Here is a 20763-nt window from a genome sequence, read left to right on the forward strand (position 1 = left end):
TGTAGGGAATATTTGAAAAAGAAACTAAATTTCACAGGAGGGCGAATCATTATATAATATATCTAATAATTGAATATATATAGTTTTATATATAGTTTATATACATTTCATTTCAAAATGAGCTTACTTCTTGTAAATCCTTCAACAAACCATAGTGATTGCCATACTTCCAAACAAGATGATAGAAGATACAAATGAAAAGAGATAATATAGATTCATTCATTCATTTATTTTCTTGTTGGCTTAGTCCCTTTATTAATACGGGGTCACCACAGCTGAATGAACCGGCAACTTATCCAGCAAGTTTTTACGCATCGGATGTCCTTCCAGCCGCAACCCATCCCTGGGAAACATCCACACTCACATTCACACACACACTCATACACTATGGACAATTTAGCCTACCCAATTCACCTGTACCGCATGTCTTTGGACTGTGGGGTTAAACCGGAGCACCCGGAGGAAACCCACGCGAAGGCAGGGAGAACATGCAAACTCCACACAGAAACACCAACTGAGCCGAGGATCGAACCAGCGACCTTCTTGCTGTGAGGCGACAGCACTACCTACTGCGCCACTGCCTCGCCCAAAATACACTGCAAAAAAAAAAAAAGCTTTTCTTACTGAGATTATTTGTCCTGATATTTCTAAATATCTAACAATTCTTAAATCAAACCAATTGTCTTGTTTTAAGAACGTAAATGGCAAAATGAAGTGGGGTGTTTGTTAAAACCATTTTTTTTCTTTTGATATAAGATTATTCTGCTCCACTGGAAGATGATTATTCTTGTTTTTAGGGAAAAACTCTCTTAATTTTGGCATATTAATTCTCAAAACGAGACAAAAGTTTTGCTTGTCTAGAAAATGCTCCTTGATTTAAGAGTTTATCGATATTTGGACTAGAAACAGGACAAAAACTACGTAAGCAAAACAACATTTTTTGTAGAGTACTCCAATTCTTAAAAAAAACAAAACCTAATATTTCCCCTTCCTCTCACGTACAGAAGTCGGAGTGTTTAACATCACAAATGACCAGAGGACTTCCATTATTTCCATCTCTGTTGACATGAGGGTTAAAATATGGTCGGATGGCTCCATTAAATCTGCACTCTCTGTAAGTATAAATATGGGTCTGAGCCTCCATGTCATAGAAAGAAACCAGCGCCGCCTCGCAGTCCACATAAACACCCAGTTTTTGGGGATTGGAGGAGAGCTGAAGCATGATTGGTGGATCTTCAAAAGCTCCGTACATGTTCGACCCACACAGAACGATGACCCAATATCCCTTGCTGGGTTTGTAGGAGATTTTCCCTTTCATATTCGCCCCTTCTCTCATTACGCCCAGTTGCCAGCCCACCTTCCTCCCGACGTCCACCATCCAGAACGCTCTTCCCGATGTGATGCTTGATTTACCCAGGATTCCTCCATCCTGGTCAAACCGATTCAGGCCACGAGATTTTCCAGAGTTTCTTCCGCTGTCTCGAACTGCCTTGCCATTTGTAGACACTTCTAAATCCGGATGAGCCGTTTCAGTGTCCAGAATAATGTCCACTGTGTCAAAAAAATAAAGGAGATTCCCCATTACAGGATGTGCGAGATGAACATTCATCATGCTGAAATGATTGGTGCACATACCTGCGAATCTCTGAATCCTGCCTATTTCTGTAATGAGAACTTCACCTATAAAGAGGCAGAGGCAGTGTTCCTCTGCCATCGTTCCTCCTTTTATAGTCCAGAGCTCCTTTCGTAGGATTCGAGGCAGGTGCGCACCGCAGGTGTATCCACTTACGCGGCGGCCTCAATCCGTTCCCACGGCTCTCGGCCACGCCCCCTCGCCACAGGCAAATAGATGTACAGTACTAACTTGGCATTTTTCTGCTGATTCCTTAAGCTCCTTGAGTTTGTCTTCCCTCTTTTTGATCTTCATTTTCATCTCTTCAATGGGGTTTCGGTGCTTGGCCTGAATAAACACACAATGCAAGCAGATGTGTTGTTTGTCATTGCTGGAGTAACTGAGGCACAAGCTGTAATGCGATGGCCTCTTATAATAATTGCATAATTTGCACTAATGATCCCAGTTGAAACCTTACAGACAGATTCTGAGACATCTTGAACTTATGTCACATCTTGTAAAGCACCCACAGGTTCACCTTCAGCACACGGTTCAATCACCAGCTCAATCGGTATCATCGGCGTACAAGTTCTCACCTCTCTAATCTTTCTCTCGGACTTCACAGGTATCACGTCATCATCTGTTTTCACACACAATGCGCAGATGCAGCACTCGTTGCGTCTGCAGTAGAGCTCCAGCGCTCTGCCGTATTCAGTGCAGGATCTCTTATCCAAGTCCTTCACGGCATTCACCAGCGTATGGTTCTTGAATCTCGCCTTCGACTGGTGCTGCTTCAGGTGTTTATCGCAGTATGAGAGAAGACAGGTCAGGCAGGACTTGATAGCTTTATAGGTGAAGTCTTTCTCACAGATGTCACATGGAACTGCATCAATTTCTCCGCTGAAGAGATCGGGGTTGGGTGGAAGAGTCTGGCGAAACTCCTGCAGGAGGGCTTCAATCGCTTCATTGACAGAGGGTTTGGTGGACACGGGCTCCTGGCATAGAGGACACTGTGATTCAGACAAGCTCTCATCCAGACAGCGCTTGCAGAAGGTGTGTCCACAGCTGATGGAGACGGGTTCCTCAAGCAGGGTTTTGCAGACGGGACAGAGAAGGTGACGAGAGACGTCTCCAACTGTAAGCATTGTGGATGTGTCAGATTAGAGTAGAGGGGACGGCTGCAATGACAATGCTAATTATGAAATAAAACATGCACAAAATCAGATGCTAAACAAGGGTGCATCAGAAAATATGCCATGAGATGATCTGTAAAGTATTATTGCAATGAGCACTGGGATTGTCAGTCAGGCAGTCAGTCAAACAACCAAGATATAAATAATTAATTAATTAATTTGTTAGATAGTTAGTTAGTTAGCTAGTTAATTAGTTAGTTAGTTAGTTAGTTAGTTAGTTAGTTAGTTAGTTAGTTAGTTAGTTAGTTAGTTCGTTAGTTAGTTCGTTAGTTAGTTAGTTAGTTAGTTAGTTAGTTAGTTAGTTAGTTAGTTAGTTAGTTCGTTCCATCCATCCATCCATCCATCCATCCATCCATCCATCCAACCATCCAACCATCCAGTCAACCAGCCAGTCAGCTAGCCAACCATCATTTCTCTCATAAAGCAGCTCTTATTATATGATAGTCATGACTACAAATTATGGCAAGAAGCATGCTGTATTAGAGTAATATATATATATATATATATATATATATATATATATATATATATATATATATATATATATATATATATATATATATATATATATATAACATCATCATCATAATCTTCATCATCATTATTATTATTATTAATAATATTATTATTAGTGTTATTATTATTAGTGTTATTATTAGAATTATAATCATACTTTTTCCTTTAATATTATTATTATTACTATTATTATTATTATTATTATTATTATTATTATTATTATTTTATTATTATTGTCCATACATTTTCCTTTAGTATTATTATTATTATTATTATTATTATTATTATTATTATTATTATTATTATTATTATATTATTGTCCATACATTTTTCTATGATAATAATATTAATATTATTATTATTATTATTAATAATAATATATTATATCATAATATTAATCTAATATTAATAATATCAATCAGATAGTTGTTTGCAAATAATAGTGATAATAATAATAAAATAATAATAAAAAATATAATAATTATATACATCATTATTATTATTATTTGCAAACAACTTTTATCTATGATTATTATTATTATTATTTTTTATTATTATTTGTATTATTATTATTATTGCAAAAAACTTTGATTGATTGATTGATTATGATTTGATTAATTAATTATGATAAATGATAAAAAGAAAATCTAACTAACCTTGTCAGATGAATGAACTCTTCTTCTCTCCAGTATCTCTGGATCTGTCGCTTCTCTTATTTAAATGAGAAATGAGCTACACCCTCTGTCACACCTTTTCTTTTTTTCACATTTATTTGCATTCAGTGTGTACATCACAGCTTCAGATGATCATGCAGTAAAAAGTGACCGCGCTGGTCAATCAGTGACTCTTTCTCTTCACATGCTGGACATCACTGTATTTTGTCAGCACTTTATGCTTCACAGATAAACTTTTATTGTGCTTTTTCGTAATCTCGAAACTCAACATGCCACGATTCAGTTTAGTTACATGTAAAAGAGCACCCAGCCTGTTCTTCAGCATTTCTTTTTCAATAAGGGTGTTGTGAAACTTTGGCAGTACATCGTGTATTTAAGCTTGACAGACAGTTGTGTGATCTGAAAATGAACTCAACACGTCAACCTGAATAGGAAAACCTGTAGTGGAAACGAAACTAACCTGAGAGAATAAGAAGTGACTTGGACATAACTATTAAAGATATTCATTCATTCAGTTCCTTCGGCAAGTGAAACTAAGGCCAATCACGATTCTGTTTTTGTACCCCTTCCTCTTCCCCTTAACCCTTGGAACAGAGTGTGAAGGGGAGGGGCTTTAAAATTGACCCCCAATGCTGTGTACATACCAGACGCGGAAGATGTTAGGTCAATGCAAACGTGCAAATAGATGCGAATGACGCGAATTGCGCAAATGGCGTGGTGCGAATGCCGCGATATGCGCGAATGGCGCGACGTAAACTGAGCGTTTTGCGGGTTTGACGCGGGAATCGCTCAAGTTCAAAAATCTGAATTTAAGCGGACATTCGCATCACGTTAGCCTTCATAAAGCACATAAACACAGTTATTTTCTCACTAAAATCCACGTTAGCCATTTAGCAACGAAGCTACAGTCACCAGGCAGACAGAAGCTCTGCCCTTCACGCAAATCCGCGTCAGTGGTGAAGTGAATTTAATGCGCTAATGAAGTGGGGTTTGCCGTGCGAATGAAGCAAGTAAACTCAAATGTTCACGTGTCTATTTACGCATGAATAGCGCGATTTATCCGTGCGTTTAGTGTCACTACAGCACCTGCACACATCATCACGATCTCTTACTTCATATGAGATCAGACGATGGCGACTGCTGTGATTATTCCAGTTGTGTTATTTGTTTAGTATTTATTTTCAGGAAATCACTGAAGGTAACGATATCATGTTATCATAACGATCTAATGTGTCAATACGCTCATAACTGTACTGTGTATTTACACCATGGGCATATTCATCTATGTAAACACACGAAACCAACACTAACATTACAGCAGACACTGTAAACAGCTCATTCCCAGCCACTAGACATCACTGACAGGGTGTTCGAGTGTCAGAATGTTGCAGGACTGCTGTACAGGAGATATTATTAGGGGTTATAGATCGCCAAATTTATTGGGTTTTTTAAGCATGATGGTAAAACAGGAACGCGGTTATGAATATATTAAAACTTGTTTGTTTGTTGAAAAAAAATCGGAATAATGACAAAAAATACTAATTTGTGGATCTCCTTACTTCCGGGTGCAGCCATGTTGCCATTGTGGCTGGTGTATTCTGGGAAATTTCGAGTGTGGTCCTGAAAAATCTTGGTTCGAAGGGTTATCTAGCCCTTCCCCTTAGCCCTACGCCTTCAAGCTATAGAGAATTGGGACAAAGGGTAGGGCTAGGGGGTAGAATTGGGATTGTGTCTAAACATGCTGTATGTAAATGCAGGACACGGGATGTAAATCAAAAACGTTTGTGTGTGCATTAACAATGCCTAATCCTGTGTATCCAAACTAAAAATAAATTAAAACTAAAAACTGGAAGCAAGATTAAGGGCTCTATTTTGACTGTCCATGCGCAAAACGGAAAACGCAGGGTGCAAACGCTTTCAGGGAGTGTCAGAATCCATATTTGCTAATTTAAGGACGGGAAAATTCGCTTTGCGTCGTGGCGCATGTTCTAAAAGGGTTGAGTTTATTTTCTTAATGAGTTATAGGTGTGTTTTGAGAATAAACCAATTAGAGTCTCATCTCCCATTCCCTTTAAGAGCCAGCTGCGTCACGCCAAGAGCGCATTCGCTATTTACAGGATGAAAAACTGAGCATTTCACAAGCAAACAGTTGACAGTTTTTTTTTTTTTAACAGAAAACTGTTAAACAGAGCATCTACCGCACAAAACTGAGAGATAATCGATCTGCTTTCACTTTCGCACTCGTGGATAGGGAAACCTTTACGCACAGACATCAATTAGTCTATAAATAATTAATTGCGTTTGTTAAGCTCAAATATTCATTTCAAAACTATTTCTAAATTCACTTATAATTTCCAGCAAATGAATAAATGAACAATAATAATGAAGTGTGTTCAAAAACCTGAGTTATATCCTAAAACACATGCTGCGCCCCATATGGTCTAAAACCTGCAGGTGGACAAATCTAAGCTTGTTTTTAATAAAACAGATATAAATATGGATATAATAAATAATACTGCTAATAATAATAACATTATACAAAAGCAAACTGTTATGAATGAACTGAAAAAGCCTCCCTAGATGAAGAGGGCATAAAAGCAGTGATTTTTCATATTTATGTAGGCTAGAAAATAATATGTTTTGTAATATTTTGATCTTTTATAATTATATCCTATATCTATTATTATATCCTATATATATCCTTAATATTTAAAAAATTTTTTTCATATGTAAAGATTAGACCGGGTTTGTTTTGGTGTATTGAAAAATCTATTATAGTTTCTCAAAATAGCAACGCGCCAGTGGTCCGCCTCAGAACGCCTTCCTTTTTAGAGCAGAACGCCTATGAGCGCACATTTGAGCGCTAATGCATTTGCTATTTAAACAGCGCAGCCCAACGCCTCAAAACCACTCTTGCGCCAAGCTGAAACTACCAAAAGACTATTGCGCCACGCCTTGCGCCACACTGCGCCGGGTGTATGATAGGGCCCCATGTCTGCTTTTCCCACTGACAGATTATTTAGCTTGTTTTAACACTAAAACCCAGAGTAAGAAGGTCATTGTGATGTTTGTGTGTTGGACGAATCCAGAAACATGGGACACAAAATGCGTTAAAAATGCTTTAATCGGATTTCACACAACACAGATGATTGATTGCAGATATAATATTCTACATATGTGCTTACTGATTATAAACTAAGCATATCTGAATCAACAGATATATTAAAATACATCCAAGTAAAGTCTCAGTTGAATTATTCGCCCTCCTGTGAATGCTGTCTTCTATTCTTTTTCAATTATTTCCCAGATGTTGTTGAACAGATTCAGGAATTGTTTACAGTATTTCCTCCAATATTTTTTCTTCTGGGGAAAGTCTTATTTGTTGTATTTTGGCTAGAATAAATGCAGTTCTTAGTTGTTTTAAAGTCAATATTATTAGCCTTCAGCAATATTAGTGTTGGATTGTCTCCAGAACAACCCACTGTTATACAATGACTTGCCTAATTACCCTAACTTTATCTTAATTACCCTAGTGAAGCCTTTACATGTCACTTTTAGACGAACACTAGTGTCTTGAAGAATATCTAGTCTAATATTATGTGCTGTCATCATGGCAAAGAGAAAATAAATCAGTTATTAGAGATGAGCTATTAACACTGTTATGATTAGAAATGTGTTGGGGGAAAATATGGAGGAGGGCTAATAATTCTGACCGCAACTATTGGCTGTATTTCTGAGCAAAAGCAAATCATGTTTCTATGACGTCTCTCAAGAGTGTCAAGAAACAGGACAGGAGATGGATGTGATCTTCTTATAATTAGACAGAAGCTGGCAGATCACTTTATTATGTGCATGCAGGTCATCAGTTACATGGATTTGCATTTCTGGGTATTTTGGACTTCTTTGGTATGCTTGGAAATATTTTTATTTCATAATAGCTTTTGAGCAAGGTCTCAAGCTCTTGAACAGTCTTTTCCTCCACTTTGTCGTTGTTGTTTGGTCCAAAGTAGGCCTTCCCTATGTAAACATCATTGCTGTTTAGACAGCAGGTGGCTCTCCAGAAAAACTTGGACACAGTGATTTTATTGTTAACTTTTGCTGCAGTTGTGTCAGGAGCAACACCAGCCACCACATACGCCTTTTTACAGGATGCCAGATCTTTAATTACAGCTTTCTCATGTTCCTTCCAGTCTTCCTTATTAAATTTGGATTTCTGCGGAGCGGCGTTGGTCAGGGTGGAGGTGGCCAGCATGGCCAGATGATTGTAGGTGTGCATCACTGGATAAACATGACCTTTGTCATAGCCAGAATTCTTATAATCACTACTCACTGCCTGATTATTTTTTATTTTAGAGCCCTTAGGCCGCATGCATGGCTCATTCTCTCCATCCAGCTGAAGGAAACAAGACAAAAGCAAATAAACAAGTAGAAAAATGACAGCACTAAAAAAATAAATGCACTTCATTAACAAACATTATACAACAGTCTACAGCCTCCAAATATGTATACATTGTAAGTCAAAATTATTCGCTCCCTTTTATTTTTATTTTATTTGTTTTATATTTCCTAAATGATGTTGAACAGATTCAGGAAATGTTCACAGTATGTCTGATAATATTTGTTCTTCTAGAGAAAGTCTCATTTGTTTTATTTCGGCTAGAATAAAAGCAGTTTTTAATTTTTTAAAAACCATTTCAAGGTCAACATTATTTGCCCCTTTAAGCTATATTTATTTTCTTGATAGTCTGCAGAACAAACCATCATTATACAATGATTTGCCTAATTACCCTAGCCTGCCTAGTTACCCTAATTACCCTAGTAAAGCCTTTACATGTCACTGTAAGCTGAACACTAGTGTCTTGAAGAATATCTAGTCTAATATTATTTACTGTCATCATGACAAAGAGAAAATAAATCAGTTATTAGAGATGAGTTATTAACACTGTTATGCTTAGAGATGTGTTGAAGAAATCTGCTCTCCATTAAACAGAGATTGGGGGGGTAAATAAACAGGGGGGCGAATGATTCAACTGTATATACCTATAAATATATACAATAATGTGCCTTAGTGTTTGCTGACATGATCACTAAAACTGAACTGTAAAATGAGTTTGAAAGCAAATTACAGCTAAGAGAGATGAGCTTAACAAAAACTGCAAAAAAAACAAAAAAAAAAAAAACGGAATGAGCTTAGGTTGGTTTTGATGTCATTTTCACTAAGGTTCCCACCGGGTTAGCTATGTGTATGAACACCTCAAGTTTCAATGCTATTTCATGGCAATTCATAACTGTGATTTAGTGGCTAATTCATATGAATTTGTCATCCTCCAATGAGGGTTGAGTTTAGTGGTGGGGTTAGGGGCCATGCCTCCTTTTATAAATCACAAGTTTTCATACAGCTGAACTTAAACTGTCCCGAGTACTGGGTTGCAGCTGGAATGGCATCCGCTGCGTAAAACATATGCTGGATCAGTTGGCGGTTCATTCCGCTGTGGCGACCCCACAGAAAGAGACTAAGCTGAAAAAAATGAATCAATAAACTTTCAAGAGTTCACACTTAGATATTGCTTGACGACTGTAAGCAGGTTTGGCATGCTGTCCCGGGAGAGAACCCTGAGCTCGGAGATAGTTGAGCCCAGGGCTCCCGCCAGGTCCATAGAGCATGTAAGGGGAGTACGAGATCAGGTGGTTCTCGAGAGCTCCCCTTTTTAAAGGGAGGAAAGGAGGAGATAGGGGGTGGATGGGGGGTTTCTTCGGAAAACGAAGGTAAGGGAGTAATATCTAGCTAGACTATTTATAGTAAGTTGGAATAGATCTGATTGGCTAACTAATGAGTGTAGATAGGCGGCCAGCTGCGGTCAATTATATCACGTGCTCCTCTCGAAATTAGTTTAAAAACTTCACTAAATTGACAAACCGCAGAGAGGCATGGCGACTGTAACAAGAGTTCTGGTCTCATTTGTTACTAGACGTACAAAACAGCTGTTTACGCTGCTTGCTGCTATATGGTTTAATATAATTTAATTCGATTGTATCATGAGCAGACTGGTTTGTATAGTGCAGGTAGTTTCTCCATATTTATTGCTGTTTATTATCATGTATTACCAGTAGTCGACTACCAATAGCAGAATTTGAATCTGATAAATGAATGAATGAACTACTTTCACATACATAAAGCTATTACACCTTTAATCTTGCTCTTGTAATATGGATATAAACGATACTTACCTGTGGTTCGATGTACCAAACATCACATCTCCCAGTTGATTCTTTGCCGAACCAATAGGCAGAGTAGATGGGGATCTTCCAGGTTGTGCTGTACAAAGTGGCGTAAAGAAACTTTTTGTTATCATCTTCATCCCACAGACACTGGCAGATGTGTTTGACTGAAACACCCGTCGGTGCTTTGAATACAGGAGCAGTGTCATCCAAGAAGTACTGGCTGCATTGGGTAAAGTCATTTAAAACTTCACTGAGAGTGAAAAGAGGCAAAAGGAGAAACACAAGAGTCTTCATGATGAATCTCAGACCGCAGAACCAGGAAGTGTGTTTGCTACAGAGATGAGTTTGAAGAGGGTTTAACACTGCTCTTTATATAGTAGATGAGTACAGGAATTCCGTTTGCGATTTACATAGCTGAAGTGTTATTACTGTAACTATTTGATGATGTGGCCAAACTTTATCTATGCAATTCAAATATCTGATGTTGACACAGAGTAAGCTCATCACAGAAGTCTTTCCTTGAGATGTAGCTATTTGTCTAAAGTTGCCGTTGACCAGAAATCCAACAGGTTTTGGTGGAAAGGGTACTCTTTTTAGTTATGTGTTAAACATCATTAGATACTTATTGTGTTTAAAGAAATGGTCTCTCTTTATTTTTATGGTCACCTTTTGCACATTTAGTTGATTATAAGCAGTGTTGGGGAAGCATAATGAATGAACGGCCAAATATTCCAGCACATGTTTTACACAGCGGATACCCTTCCAGCTGCAACCCAGTACTGGGAAACACCCATACACACTCACACACACACACACACACACACACACACACACACACACACACACACACACACACTCATATACTAAGGCCAATTTACTTCATCGATTCATCTATAGTGCATGTGTACTTTGGATTGTGCGGGATACCGGAGCATGCAAACTCCATGCAAACTCATGCAAACTCCACACAGAAACGCCAACTGACCGACCCGAACCAGCGACCTTTGTGCTGTGAGGCGACAGTGAGCACCGAGCAAAAGTGTTGCGCAATTACTGTATTGCATATTTCATATTTCTCTTGTCACCACAAATACATAAAAATACTACAAAATGGCATTAATGACAAAATGTATTCTTGGTAGACATCCTCCAACTCTTGCTGGCCTTGCCAGAGATCACACGTCTTCAAGTTGCTCTTCCACAATCAAGTTGCTGGAGTTTAGGATTGTGGAAGTTCTCCATTTCCAAAATAAGGTAGTGATGGAACAATACATACAATATTAATATCAGATATTTATGGTGTAAACGTACACATACAAATGTTTGGTGACTCAACGGATGGTTTTAAGTGTGATGGCTTGCACCATAAAAAATAATCGAGAAGTTCGACAGTTTAATTGAGAATCGACTCAGAATCAGATTTGATCAACAAGCCCCGTGGACGTTTATGGAGATCGCGATTTACGTGGCCGGAGGTACGTAAGGCTGCGCTTAGTATTTTTCGAGCGAATGCTGCGGGGCGGTGTGGCGCTGCTCCGCCCCTCCTCTTCGCGCTCGCCGGCCGACGGCTCGCCTGCTAGTGGAGGGCTTTCCCGATGCAACCAGTTTGTCCGCTTAGCTCAGGAGCCGGCCGCAGTGGACGACGACCGGGATCGAGTCCGGGGAACAGCAGGTTCCGGAAATCAGGTAAGACGAAAAACGGAATACGAAAAATAAGGGCGAGAACGCAGCGGGATCCGAAAACGCGGTCGGAATCGAAGACGAGGGCTTTTGCTTTTATTTTTTTTTCCTGGTCGGCTTTTGCGAACCGTCGCTCGGGTTTAGGGAAGGAGGAGAAGGAGGAGGAAGAGGAGGGCGGCCGAGTCGGCCAATCCGGCGACTTTTCGCGTGAGAACGGCGTGGGCGCGAATGAAAAAGCACGCACAGCCGCCTCTCGGAGATCCGCGAAAACAAAAACTGCTCGAATTCGTACCTCCCAGGACGTAAATCGCGGTCCGCAGAAACGTCCGCGGGGCTACGTTTCCACAATGAGCCCGGGTTGGCCAAAGCATTTGCAATTTGCTTAAATCAATAGGATGCGCCAATCTGATGTGAACAAGGAGCTAATTGTTCAGAGATCTGAACTTATTGTTTTGTAAAAGAATGAGAATTGATCAAAAACAATTGAGAAATTGAGAAAAACTGTCATCTTCATCATGATCTTTATGGTCTTCATCATCTTCATCATCATTATCATCATCTTCATTTCCAAAATCCAGAGTAAGAAGGTCATTGTGATGTTTGTGTGTTGGACGAATCCAGAAACATGGGACACAAAATGCGTTAAAAATGCTTTAATCGGATTTCACACAACACAGATGATTGATTGCAGATATAATATTCTACATCTGTGCTTACTGATTATAAACTAAGCATATCTGAATCAACAGATATATTAAAATACATTCAGGTAAAGTCAGAATTATTATCCCTTATTTTAAATATTTCCCAAATGCTGTTTAACAGATTTATGAATTTTTTCAAAGTATTTTCTATAATATTTGTTCTTCTGGAGAAAGTCTTATTTGATTTATTTTGGCTAGAATAAAAGGAGTTTTAAATTTTTTAAAACCCATTTTAAGGTCAATATTATTAGCCCCCTTCCTAGTGTTGGGTTGCAGCTGGAAGGGCATCCGCTGCGTAAAACATATGCTGGATAAGTTGGCGGTTCATTCCGCTGTGGCGACCCCAGATTAATAAAGGGATTAAGCTGAAAAGAAAATTAATGAATGATATTATTAGCCCCTTCAGCAATATTAGTTTTAGATTGTCCAAAGAACAACCCACTGTTATACAATGTCTTGCCTAATTACCCTAACTTTACCCTAATTACCCTAGTAAAGCCTTTACATGTCACTGTAAGCTGAACACTAGTGTCTTGAAGAATATCTAGTCTAATATTATGTGCTGTCATCATGACAAAGAGAAAATAAATCAGTTATTAGAGATGAGTTATTAACACTATTATGATTACAAATGGGTTGAGGAAATCTGCTCTCTGTTTAACAGAAATTGGGCAAAAAAATAAACAGGGGGGCGAATGACTCTGACTTCATCTGTATAATGGCTGTATTTCTGCACAAAAGTAAGTCATGTTTCCATGATGTCACACAAGAGTGTCAGAAAAACAGAAAATAGATGGACATGATCATCATATAATTAGACAGAAGCTGGCAGATCACTTTATTATGTGCATGCAGGTCATCAGTTACATGGATTTGCAAATTTGGGGGGAAGGATGTTCCTTGGTATGCTTGGAAATATTTTTATTTCATAATAGCTTTTGAGCATGTTCTCAAGGTATTGAACCGATACTTCCTCCACTTTGTTGTTGTTGTTTGGTCCAAAGTAGGCCTTCCCTATGTAGACACCATTGTAGTTTAGACAGCAGGTGGCTCTCCAGAAAAACTTGGACACAGTGATTTTATTGTTAACTTGAACTCTTGTGTCAGGAGCAACACCAGCCACCACATACGCCTCAGCACAGGATTCCAGGTCTTTAATTACAGCTTCCTCGTGTTGCTTCCACTGCTTCCGGTTGAAATCGGGATTCTGCGGAGCGGTGTTGGTCAGGGTGGAGGTGGCCAGCATGGCCAGATGATTGTAGGTGTGCATCACTGGATAAACATGACCTTTGTCATAGTCAGAATTCTTATAATCACTATTCACTGCCTGATTAGTACCAATATTGTGACTATAGCCCTTAGGCCGCATGCATGGCTCATCCTCTCCATCCAGCTGAAGGAAACAAGACAAAAGCAAATAAACAAGTAAGTAAAAACACACAAAAGGGGTAACACTTCATCAAACAAACATGTAATACTCTACAGATCATTAGGTTAATATACAGTTGAAGTCGGAATTCTTAGCCCTCCTTAATTGTTTATTTGGGATGGGGTGGCTTGGACTCGAAAAGTGGTTCATTCAGAATATTATCAAGCTACATCACTTTATTTTTTCCGTTTTCAGAGAGTCTTGATGACCCCATCATGGAGTTTTTCTTTCATTATTTAAGCTAATAGGATTGTAAAAACAAGCTTTGTTGTACTCTTGCATTCAGCTGCGAGGAAACCCTGAAATGTGAAAAGGGTCTATGAAACGTGGCATGGAGATGATCAGTCTGAGTTTGGCACTGCTCAGGTGTTATGAAAGCCAAGGTTGCTCTGATAGTGGCCTTCAGCTCTTCTGCGTTGTTGGGATCTTCCTCTTTACAATACCACTTAGATTTTCTATGGGATTAAGGTCAGGTGAGTTTGCTGGCCAGTTAAGAACAGGGATACCATGGTCCTTAAAGCAGGTACTGGTAGTTTTGGCACTGTGTGTTGGTGCCAAGTCCTGTTGAAAAATGAAATCTGCATCTCCATAAAGTTGGTCAGCAGCAGGAGACATGAAGTGCTCTAAAACATCCTGGTATAGAGCTTTGTTGACCTTGGAACTCAGTGGAGCAACACCAGCTGATGACATGGCACCCCAAACCATCACTGACTGTAGAAACTTTACACTGGACCTCAAGCAACACCTGTGGATTGTGTGCCTCCCCTCTCGTCCTCCAGACTCTGGGACCCTGATGTCCAAAGGAAATGCAAAATTGACTTTCATCAGAGAGCATTAGTTTGGAGCACTCAGCATCAGTCCACTCTTTAGCCCATGTGAGACTCTTCTGATGTTGTCTGTTGTTCAAGAGTGGCAGGACACAAAGAATGCGACAGCTGAAACCCACATCTTGCATACGCCTAGTGGTTCTTGAAGCACTGACTCCAGCTGCAGTCCACTCTTTTTCAAACTCCCCCACATTTTTAAATTGGTTTTGTTTCACAGTTCTCTCCAGAATGCGGATATCCTATTTGCTTGTACACTTTTTTTTATCTACCACATCTTTTTCTTCCCTTTGCCTCTCTAATAGTGTGCTTAGACACAGAGCTCTGTGAACAGCCAGCCTTTTTTTGCAATGTCCTTTAGTGCCTTGCCCTCTTTATGCAAGGACTCAATGGTGGTGTTTTAGACAACTATCAATTCAGCCCATGTCTTCCCCATGATTGTGTAGCCTTCAGAACTAGACTGAGAGACCATTTAAAGGGCTTTGAAGTTAATTAGCTTAACTGTTACGGCCCGATTACAGCTCCACCCTCTATGCTGACACTGTGGAAAAGAAACTTGAATAAAGTTGTTCTTTTTGTTTTATTTGTTTACAAAAGTATTCTCGTAGCTTGATAATATTACAACAAACCACTGAAGCAATATTGATTGTTATGAGGATGTGTTTGGTCTTTTCTGGACTTTGAGTGTCTCGGGACTCATTCAACTCTTTGATTTCATCTAAACTCTAATCTTAATTTGTGTTCTGAAGATGAATGAAGGTTTAACGTGATTGAAACAACATCAAGGAGCATAATTAATTAACATAATTATAATTTTTGGGTGAACGCAAAACTTTAACATCCAGAAAGCTGCACACCGTACGCTGGAAAAAAAAAAATTCTTACTTCGAGTTTTTGTCCAGTCCAAATATCTACAAATTCTTCAATCGATAAGCATTTTCTAGATTAGCAAAAAACATTGTGTTGTTTTCAGAAATTCTTCAGAAAGCCAAAATTAAACCAGTTTTTCCTCAAATCGAGCTTACCCCATTAGTTTGGTAAGCAAAATAATTTTGTTTTTTTCGAGGAAGGAAAAACACTTATTTTTGACTTATCATTTCTAAAACAGGGGCGACTCAGTAGGTTGTGATGTCACCTCACAGCAAGAAGGTCGCTGGTTTGAGCCTCGGCTGGGTCAGTTGGTGTTTCTGTGTGGAGTTTGCATGTTCTCCCTGCATTCGCGTGGGTTTCCTCTGGGTGCTACGGGTTCCCCCACAGTCTAAAGACATGCGGTACAGGTGAATTGGGTAGGCTTAATTGTCTGTAGTGTGTAAGGATGTTTCCCAGAGATGGGTTGCAGCTGGAAGGGCATTCGCTGAGTAAAACATATGCTGGATAAATTGCCCGTTCATTCCACTGTGGCGACCCCAGATTAATAAAGGGACTAAGCTGAAAAGAAAATTAATTTCTGAAAACAAGACAATCATTCTTGCTTGTCTTGAAATTACTTCTTGATTTAGGAATTTTTAGATATTTGGACTAGAAACCAGACAAAAATCTCCGTACCTCTAATCTTGCTCTTATAATATGGATATAAACGATACTTACCTGTGGTTCGATGTACCAAGCATCACATCTCCCAGTTGTTTCCCTGCCGTCGAATACATACGCAGAGTAGATGGGGATTTTCCAGGTTGTGCTGTACAAAGTGGCGAAAAGAAACCTTTGCTGATCATCTTCATCCCACAGACACTGGCAGATGGGTTTGACTGAAACACCCTTTGGTGCTGTGAACTTAGGAGCAGTGTTGTCCAAGAAGTACTGGCTGCATTGGGTAAAGTCATTTAAAACTTCACTGAAAGTGAAAAGAGGCAAAAGGAAAAACACAAGAGTCTTCATGATGAATCTCAGACCGCAGAACCAGGAAGTGTGTTTACTTGAGGACGAGTCTGCAGATAGTTTAACCCTGCTCTTTATATAGTGTGAGGATGAGTGCATGAACCACATGTTCTTCATTTACTTTGCTGAATTCTTCCTGGTATATATATATGATAAGGTGGCCAAACCTTTTCCCTTTAACTCAAATGATGTTGACACACAGCAAGCGCATGCGAGAATGCTTTGCTCGAGATGATTATACAGTATCATTGAGCCGAAAACCAACAGAGGAAAAAGCGTGACTCCAGGCTATGCAGACAGACATGAGTTTGAAGATGCGCTAATTTGCACCAAATAAATCTTTGCCAAACTTAATTTATTGTGATTTAGTGAAAAGCTAAAGAGTCATAGCTAAATTCAGCACAGATATGTTGAAAGCCTCCTGCTTCATCCACTATTTTTCTTTTGTGCAATACAAATCTGGTCAAGTTGTGCTTTTGTTTACAAACAGGAGCAGTAGAATGTTATAACCCAGATAGATGAGCAGAATGACATTATAATAACTATATTATCATTTAAAAGGTATGTTTTTATTTTTGGCAGAAGCTTTGATCCAAATGTTAGCTTCACTATGCTGCATCTCAGACTCACTGTTGATTTGAACCTCCGTCTACATTTCTGGGGAGCGTGAAAAATGTACTCAGAGGTACGTCTGGCTGCATTTTGTTTGTAAAAATGAACGCTATGGGAATGACAATGATGATGCCGGTGACGGCTTCTGTTCCTTTTTGCTCTACTGCTGACCGCTTTCCTCTGTATGGATGGCTTTTCCGGTGTTACCAGTTTGCGGGTACCAGTTTAAATGGAATTAAACAGCCCTAAACCATAAACTACACACACACACACACACAAACACAGAGCCAAAGTTTAATCACTGTTCTCCTCTTGTTGCATTGTGTTGAACCAGAAACAGGGATTATTTTATTTTTCTTTTAATTTTATTTGAGACATTCCAGATGATGGAAGGCTAAGAATTTCCATTGAGCGTCATTTATCCTGCAATAAAACCTCCATAAACAACAGCCTGCGAGTGGAAGGCTGATCAACAGATGTCAGTGCAGTTTTTTTCCCCTGATTTATTGCAGTGATCCTGAAGTAGGATCTTTATTATTCATTAGAATCAGCTTTTAAACAATGAGATAAGATGAAATGATGACAGCGTCCTCCAGATGGCACAGGAGAGAAGCTCAGCCTGCGATGACACGAACATGACGAGTTCATAAAGTCACAAACATGAGCCAATGATGGAGAGATGAAGCCTGAGAGAGATGAAGAACTGATTAATCATCATCATCATGATCTTCATCATCATCATCATCCTCATCAAGATCTTCATCATCATCATCATCAAGATCTTCATCATCATCATCATCATCATGATCTTCATCTTCGTCGTCATCATCATCATCATGATCATCATCATCTTCATCATCATGATCATCATCATCTTCATCATCATCATCGTGATACTGATTTTCATCATTAGGGTTGATGTTTCCAGTCATCACGTCTTCTATCCAGGCGTCGAGCTGGTCTGCGGTGGGCATGTGCTCTTCATCATCCATCTCCATCCACACACTGTCCGCCTGATGGTCACACACATAAACAAACACACACATTAGGCCACAAAATACTCACTTATAGACACGTATCAGTCTTCAAATTTCTACATTTACTTGTCTAGCAGACACTTAATGTCTTTGCCCACTGAAGTCTGATGTGTGTTCATTTAATATCGTGTCTTTATCTTCCATACTTTGCTTTTCAGAAGGGACTTTGTGTTTGCAAGACCAAGTAGATTACATTTCCAGCCTCCGTTTTGGATCTGAATGGTCAAAACACCTCTCAAAACACCTTTTTGGATAGGAAAAATTGATGGAGGAAAGTTTCAGAGGCAATATGATTATGATTGAGCTTAAATGTATTTTTTTATGTGCAAAAAGTATGGCATGGCAGTGGTTAGCACTGTCGCCTCACGGCAAGAAGGTTGCTGGTTTGAGTCCTGGCTGTATCATTTGCCGTTTCTTGCATGTTCTCCTCATGTTGGTGTGGGTTTCCTCCGGGTGCTCCGGTTTCCCCCAAACACATGCGATACAGGACTAAATTGGCTGTAGTGTGTGAATGGGTGTGTATGGGTGTTTCCCAGTACTGGGTTGCAAATGGAAGGGCCTCCGCTGTGTAAAACATATGCTGGAATAGTTCATTCCAACGTGGCGACCTCTGAAATAGAGACTAAGCTGAAGGAAAATGAATGAACGAATGAATTTTGGCTCCTTGTGGTGTGATAAACTGTGGTTGTAATGTCACTGAGAGCCACTAGGGTGTGCTAGAGGGGAGAGATAACCACATCCAGGCCACCATAGAGCGAGTGGTTAGTGTTTGGTAGAGGGAACCGCATGGTGAACTAATGCTACCAACCCACTCGGGTATCTTGAGAACATTATTGATGTGTTTCAGCTCGCATGTGCTGTATGTTCAATAGTCAGTAGTGATTTGGCCTGTGTTTATTTCTTATGTGGACAGGACTGAAGGGTGCTATAGATGGTGGTTGTGTGTTATTGGACTACACTAAGATGGCTGATGGGTTTTAATGGAACGTTATGATCATCAGCGGTCTATTCTGGAAGGTGAGGAACACCGGCGAGTGAGCTAACATCGCATTCTGAGACTGGATTGATACGGTCAGTGACTCTAAGTTTCTCCAAGATCATTGCATCACACTCAAACTATCTAAAGCAGTGCTTCTCAACCATGCTCCTGGAGGATCACCAGCTCTGCATAGTGTTCACGTCTCCTTAACTAAACACACCGGATTCAGATAAGCAGCTCATTAGCAGAGACTGAAGGACCTGTAATGTGTGTGACAGACAGAGGAGACATCCAAAACTTGCAGTGTTGGTGGTCCCTTAGGAACGTGGTTGAGAAACACTGCTCGAAAGTATATATTCACCTCACTATTGATATAATTTATATATATTGATTGTTTTTAGGCAGCACTGTGGCTCAGCGGTTAGCACTGTGGCCTCACAGCAAGAAGGTCGCTGGTTTGAGTCTCGGCTGGGTCAGCTGGTGTTTCTGTGAGGAGTTTGCATGTTCTCCCCGTGTTGGCGTGGGTTTCCTCTGGGTGTCCCCCACGGTCCAAACACAAGCGCTTTAGGGGATTTGATGAATGTTATTTTATGAAATGTTGATTAAAAATAAATTATCTGGAAAAACAAAACAAAGTTCTTCAAGTCTAAACTTTAATTTATTAAGTCTAAAATCTAAACTGAGCTGTCACGGTTTGCTCTGCTAAAACACTGGCTTTCGAGACACGACAGGAAAACACTGTTCTTACATTTTCGACGTCCACCACACCAATCTGAGGAGATGAGAGGTCAATGCCGAAGGTCTTCTCCCAGTACGGCACCATCTGAGGGTCACACAGAGTTAAAGGTCAAACTTTGGCTCACACATGTCAGTGACCTGTGCTGTAGCTTCTGTCATAATAAAACACAAAGCACTCTGCAGCATCGCATTAAAAAAACAGATAAATACACATTTATTCATGGCTGTTATCGAAAAAGAGAGGTTATAGTATCATAATTGAGCTCCTACAGTGGTCATTGTAGTCCTGCAGAGGGCAGCAGCTGAACACTGATTACCCCTGTGTTTTGATATATGTGAGAGATTTGCATGCACTTTTAACTGCTCATTTTACCAGATAACCCTATACTGTCTGATATATGTGGTTAAATGTTATTATAAAAAACATGGCATTGCAGATACTTGATTAAAATTTTTAGATACTATGTATTATTCATAAAATAAAATACTTTGGTGTTTTTGAATCATACTAGAGTAACTTGTATTATACTCTATAGTATTTAAAACTTTTTTTCTTATTTAATGCTCCAGCATACTTTAATATTAACTGTAATAATAAACCGTACAAAAATACAGTAGTATACTTTAGTTTTTACTACAGTAAACTATGGTGTATTATAGTATAA

At 39.3% G+C, this 20763-nt stretch overlaps 3 protein-coding genes, 1 long non-coding RNA gene and 1 pseudogene across 8 annotated transcripts in view; 1 reads left to right on the forward strand and 4 right to left on the reverse strand.

The window, feature by feature from the left end:
• Positions 1-754: 754 nt before the first annotated feature.
• On the reverse strand, positions 755-2854 carry LOC137496248 (E3 ubiquitin-protein ligase TRIM21-like; annotated as a pseudogene). Its single transcript, XR_015496647.1, has 2 exons — positions 2209-2854; positions 755-1960 (listed from the first exon to the last, which is right to left on the reverse strand). The product of XR_015496647.1 is annotated as an E3 ubiquitin-protein ligase TRIM21-like (transcript).
• Positions 2855-7644: 4790 nt separating this feature from the next.
• On the reverse strand, positions 7645-10611 carry wu:fd46g04. The gene is made up of 2 exons (NM_001386783.1): positions 10224-10611; positions 7645-8388 (listed from the first exon to the last, which is right to left on the reverse strand). The coding sequence occupies exons 1-2, from the start codon at positions 10509-10511 to the stop codon at positions 7858-7860; spliced, it is 819 nt and encodes a 272-aa protein (NP_001373712.1). The 5' UTR covers positions 10512-10611; the 3' UTR covers positions 7645-7857.
• A 1924-nt stretch (positions 10612-12535) lies between these two features.
• Positions 12536-16842, reverse strand: LOC137496108 (endonuclease domain-containing 1 protein). Its single transcript, XM_087262476.1, has 2 exons — positions 16442-16842; positions 12536-13994 (listed from the first exon to the last, which is right to left on the reverse strand). Exons 1-2 carry the CDS (start codon positions 16838-16840, stop codon positions 13461-13463), a joined length of 933 nt encoding a protein of 310 aa, XP_087118602.1. The 5' UTR covers positions 16841-16842; the 3' UTR covers positions 12536-13460.
• A 782-nt stretch (positions 16843-17624) lies between these two features.
• The window catches only part of casq1b (calsequestrin 1b), a 34787-nt gene continuing 31648 nt past the window's right edge, over positions 17625-20763 (reverse strand). For 3 of the 4 annotated variants that reach the window (XM_087260004.1, XM_087260005.1, XM_087260006.1), the window contains 2 exons: positions 20109-20183; positions 17625-18357 (listed from right to left, as the gene is read on the reverse strand). In XM_087260004.1, the coding sequence (XP_087116130.1) occupies positions 18052-18357; positions 20109-20183 (381 nt within the window). In that variant the 3' untranslated portion in view covers positions 17625-18051. The remainder of the gene's footprint in view (positions 18358-20108; positions 20184-20763) is intronic. The other variant, NM_001076724.1, reaches the window with a different exon arrangement.
• On the forward strand, positions 19106-19986 carry si:dkey-46i9.3. Its single transcript, NR_170238.1, has 3 exons — positions 19106-19197; positions 19295-19452; positions 19762-19986. It is a non-coding gene; the product is annotated as a si:dkey-46i9.3 (long non-coding RNA).

This window comes from Danio rerio, chromosome 7 (assembly GCF_052040795.2).
Source record: "Danio rerio strain M-AB ecotype USA chromosome 7, GRCz13ab, whole genome shotgun sequence".
Lineage (NCBI taxonomy): Eukaryota > Metazoa > Chordata > Actinopteri > Cypriniformes > Danionidae > Danio > Danio rerio.

What these genes read in the sequence shown, in the direction of transcription:
- wu:fd46g04 (NM_001386783.1), bottom strand. Translation starts at nt 10,511, where the DNA reads ATGAAGACTCTTGTGTTTCTCCTTTTGCCTCTTTTCACTCTCAGTGAA. An exon ending in TTTGGTACATCGAACCACAG is followed by an intron (nt 8,389 to 10,223) that starts GTAAGTATCGTT and finishes TGTTTCCTTCAG; the next exon opens with CTGGATGGAGAGAATGAGCC.
- LOC137496108 (XM_087262476.1), bottom strand. Translation starts at nt 16,840, where the DNA reads ATGTGGTTCATGCACTCATCCTCACACTATATAAAGAGCAGGGTTAAA. An exon ending in CTTGGTACATCGAACCACAG is followed by an intron (nt 13,995 to 16,441) that starts GTAAGTATCGTT and finishes TGTTTCCTTCAG; the next exon opens with CTGGATGGAGAGGATGAGCC.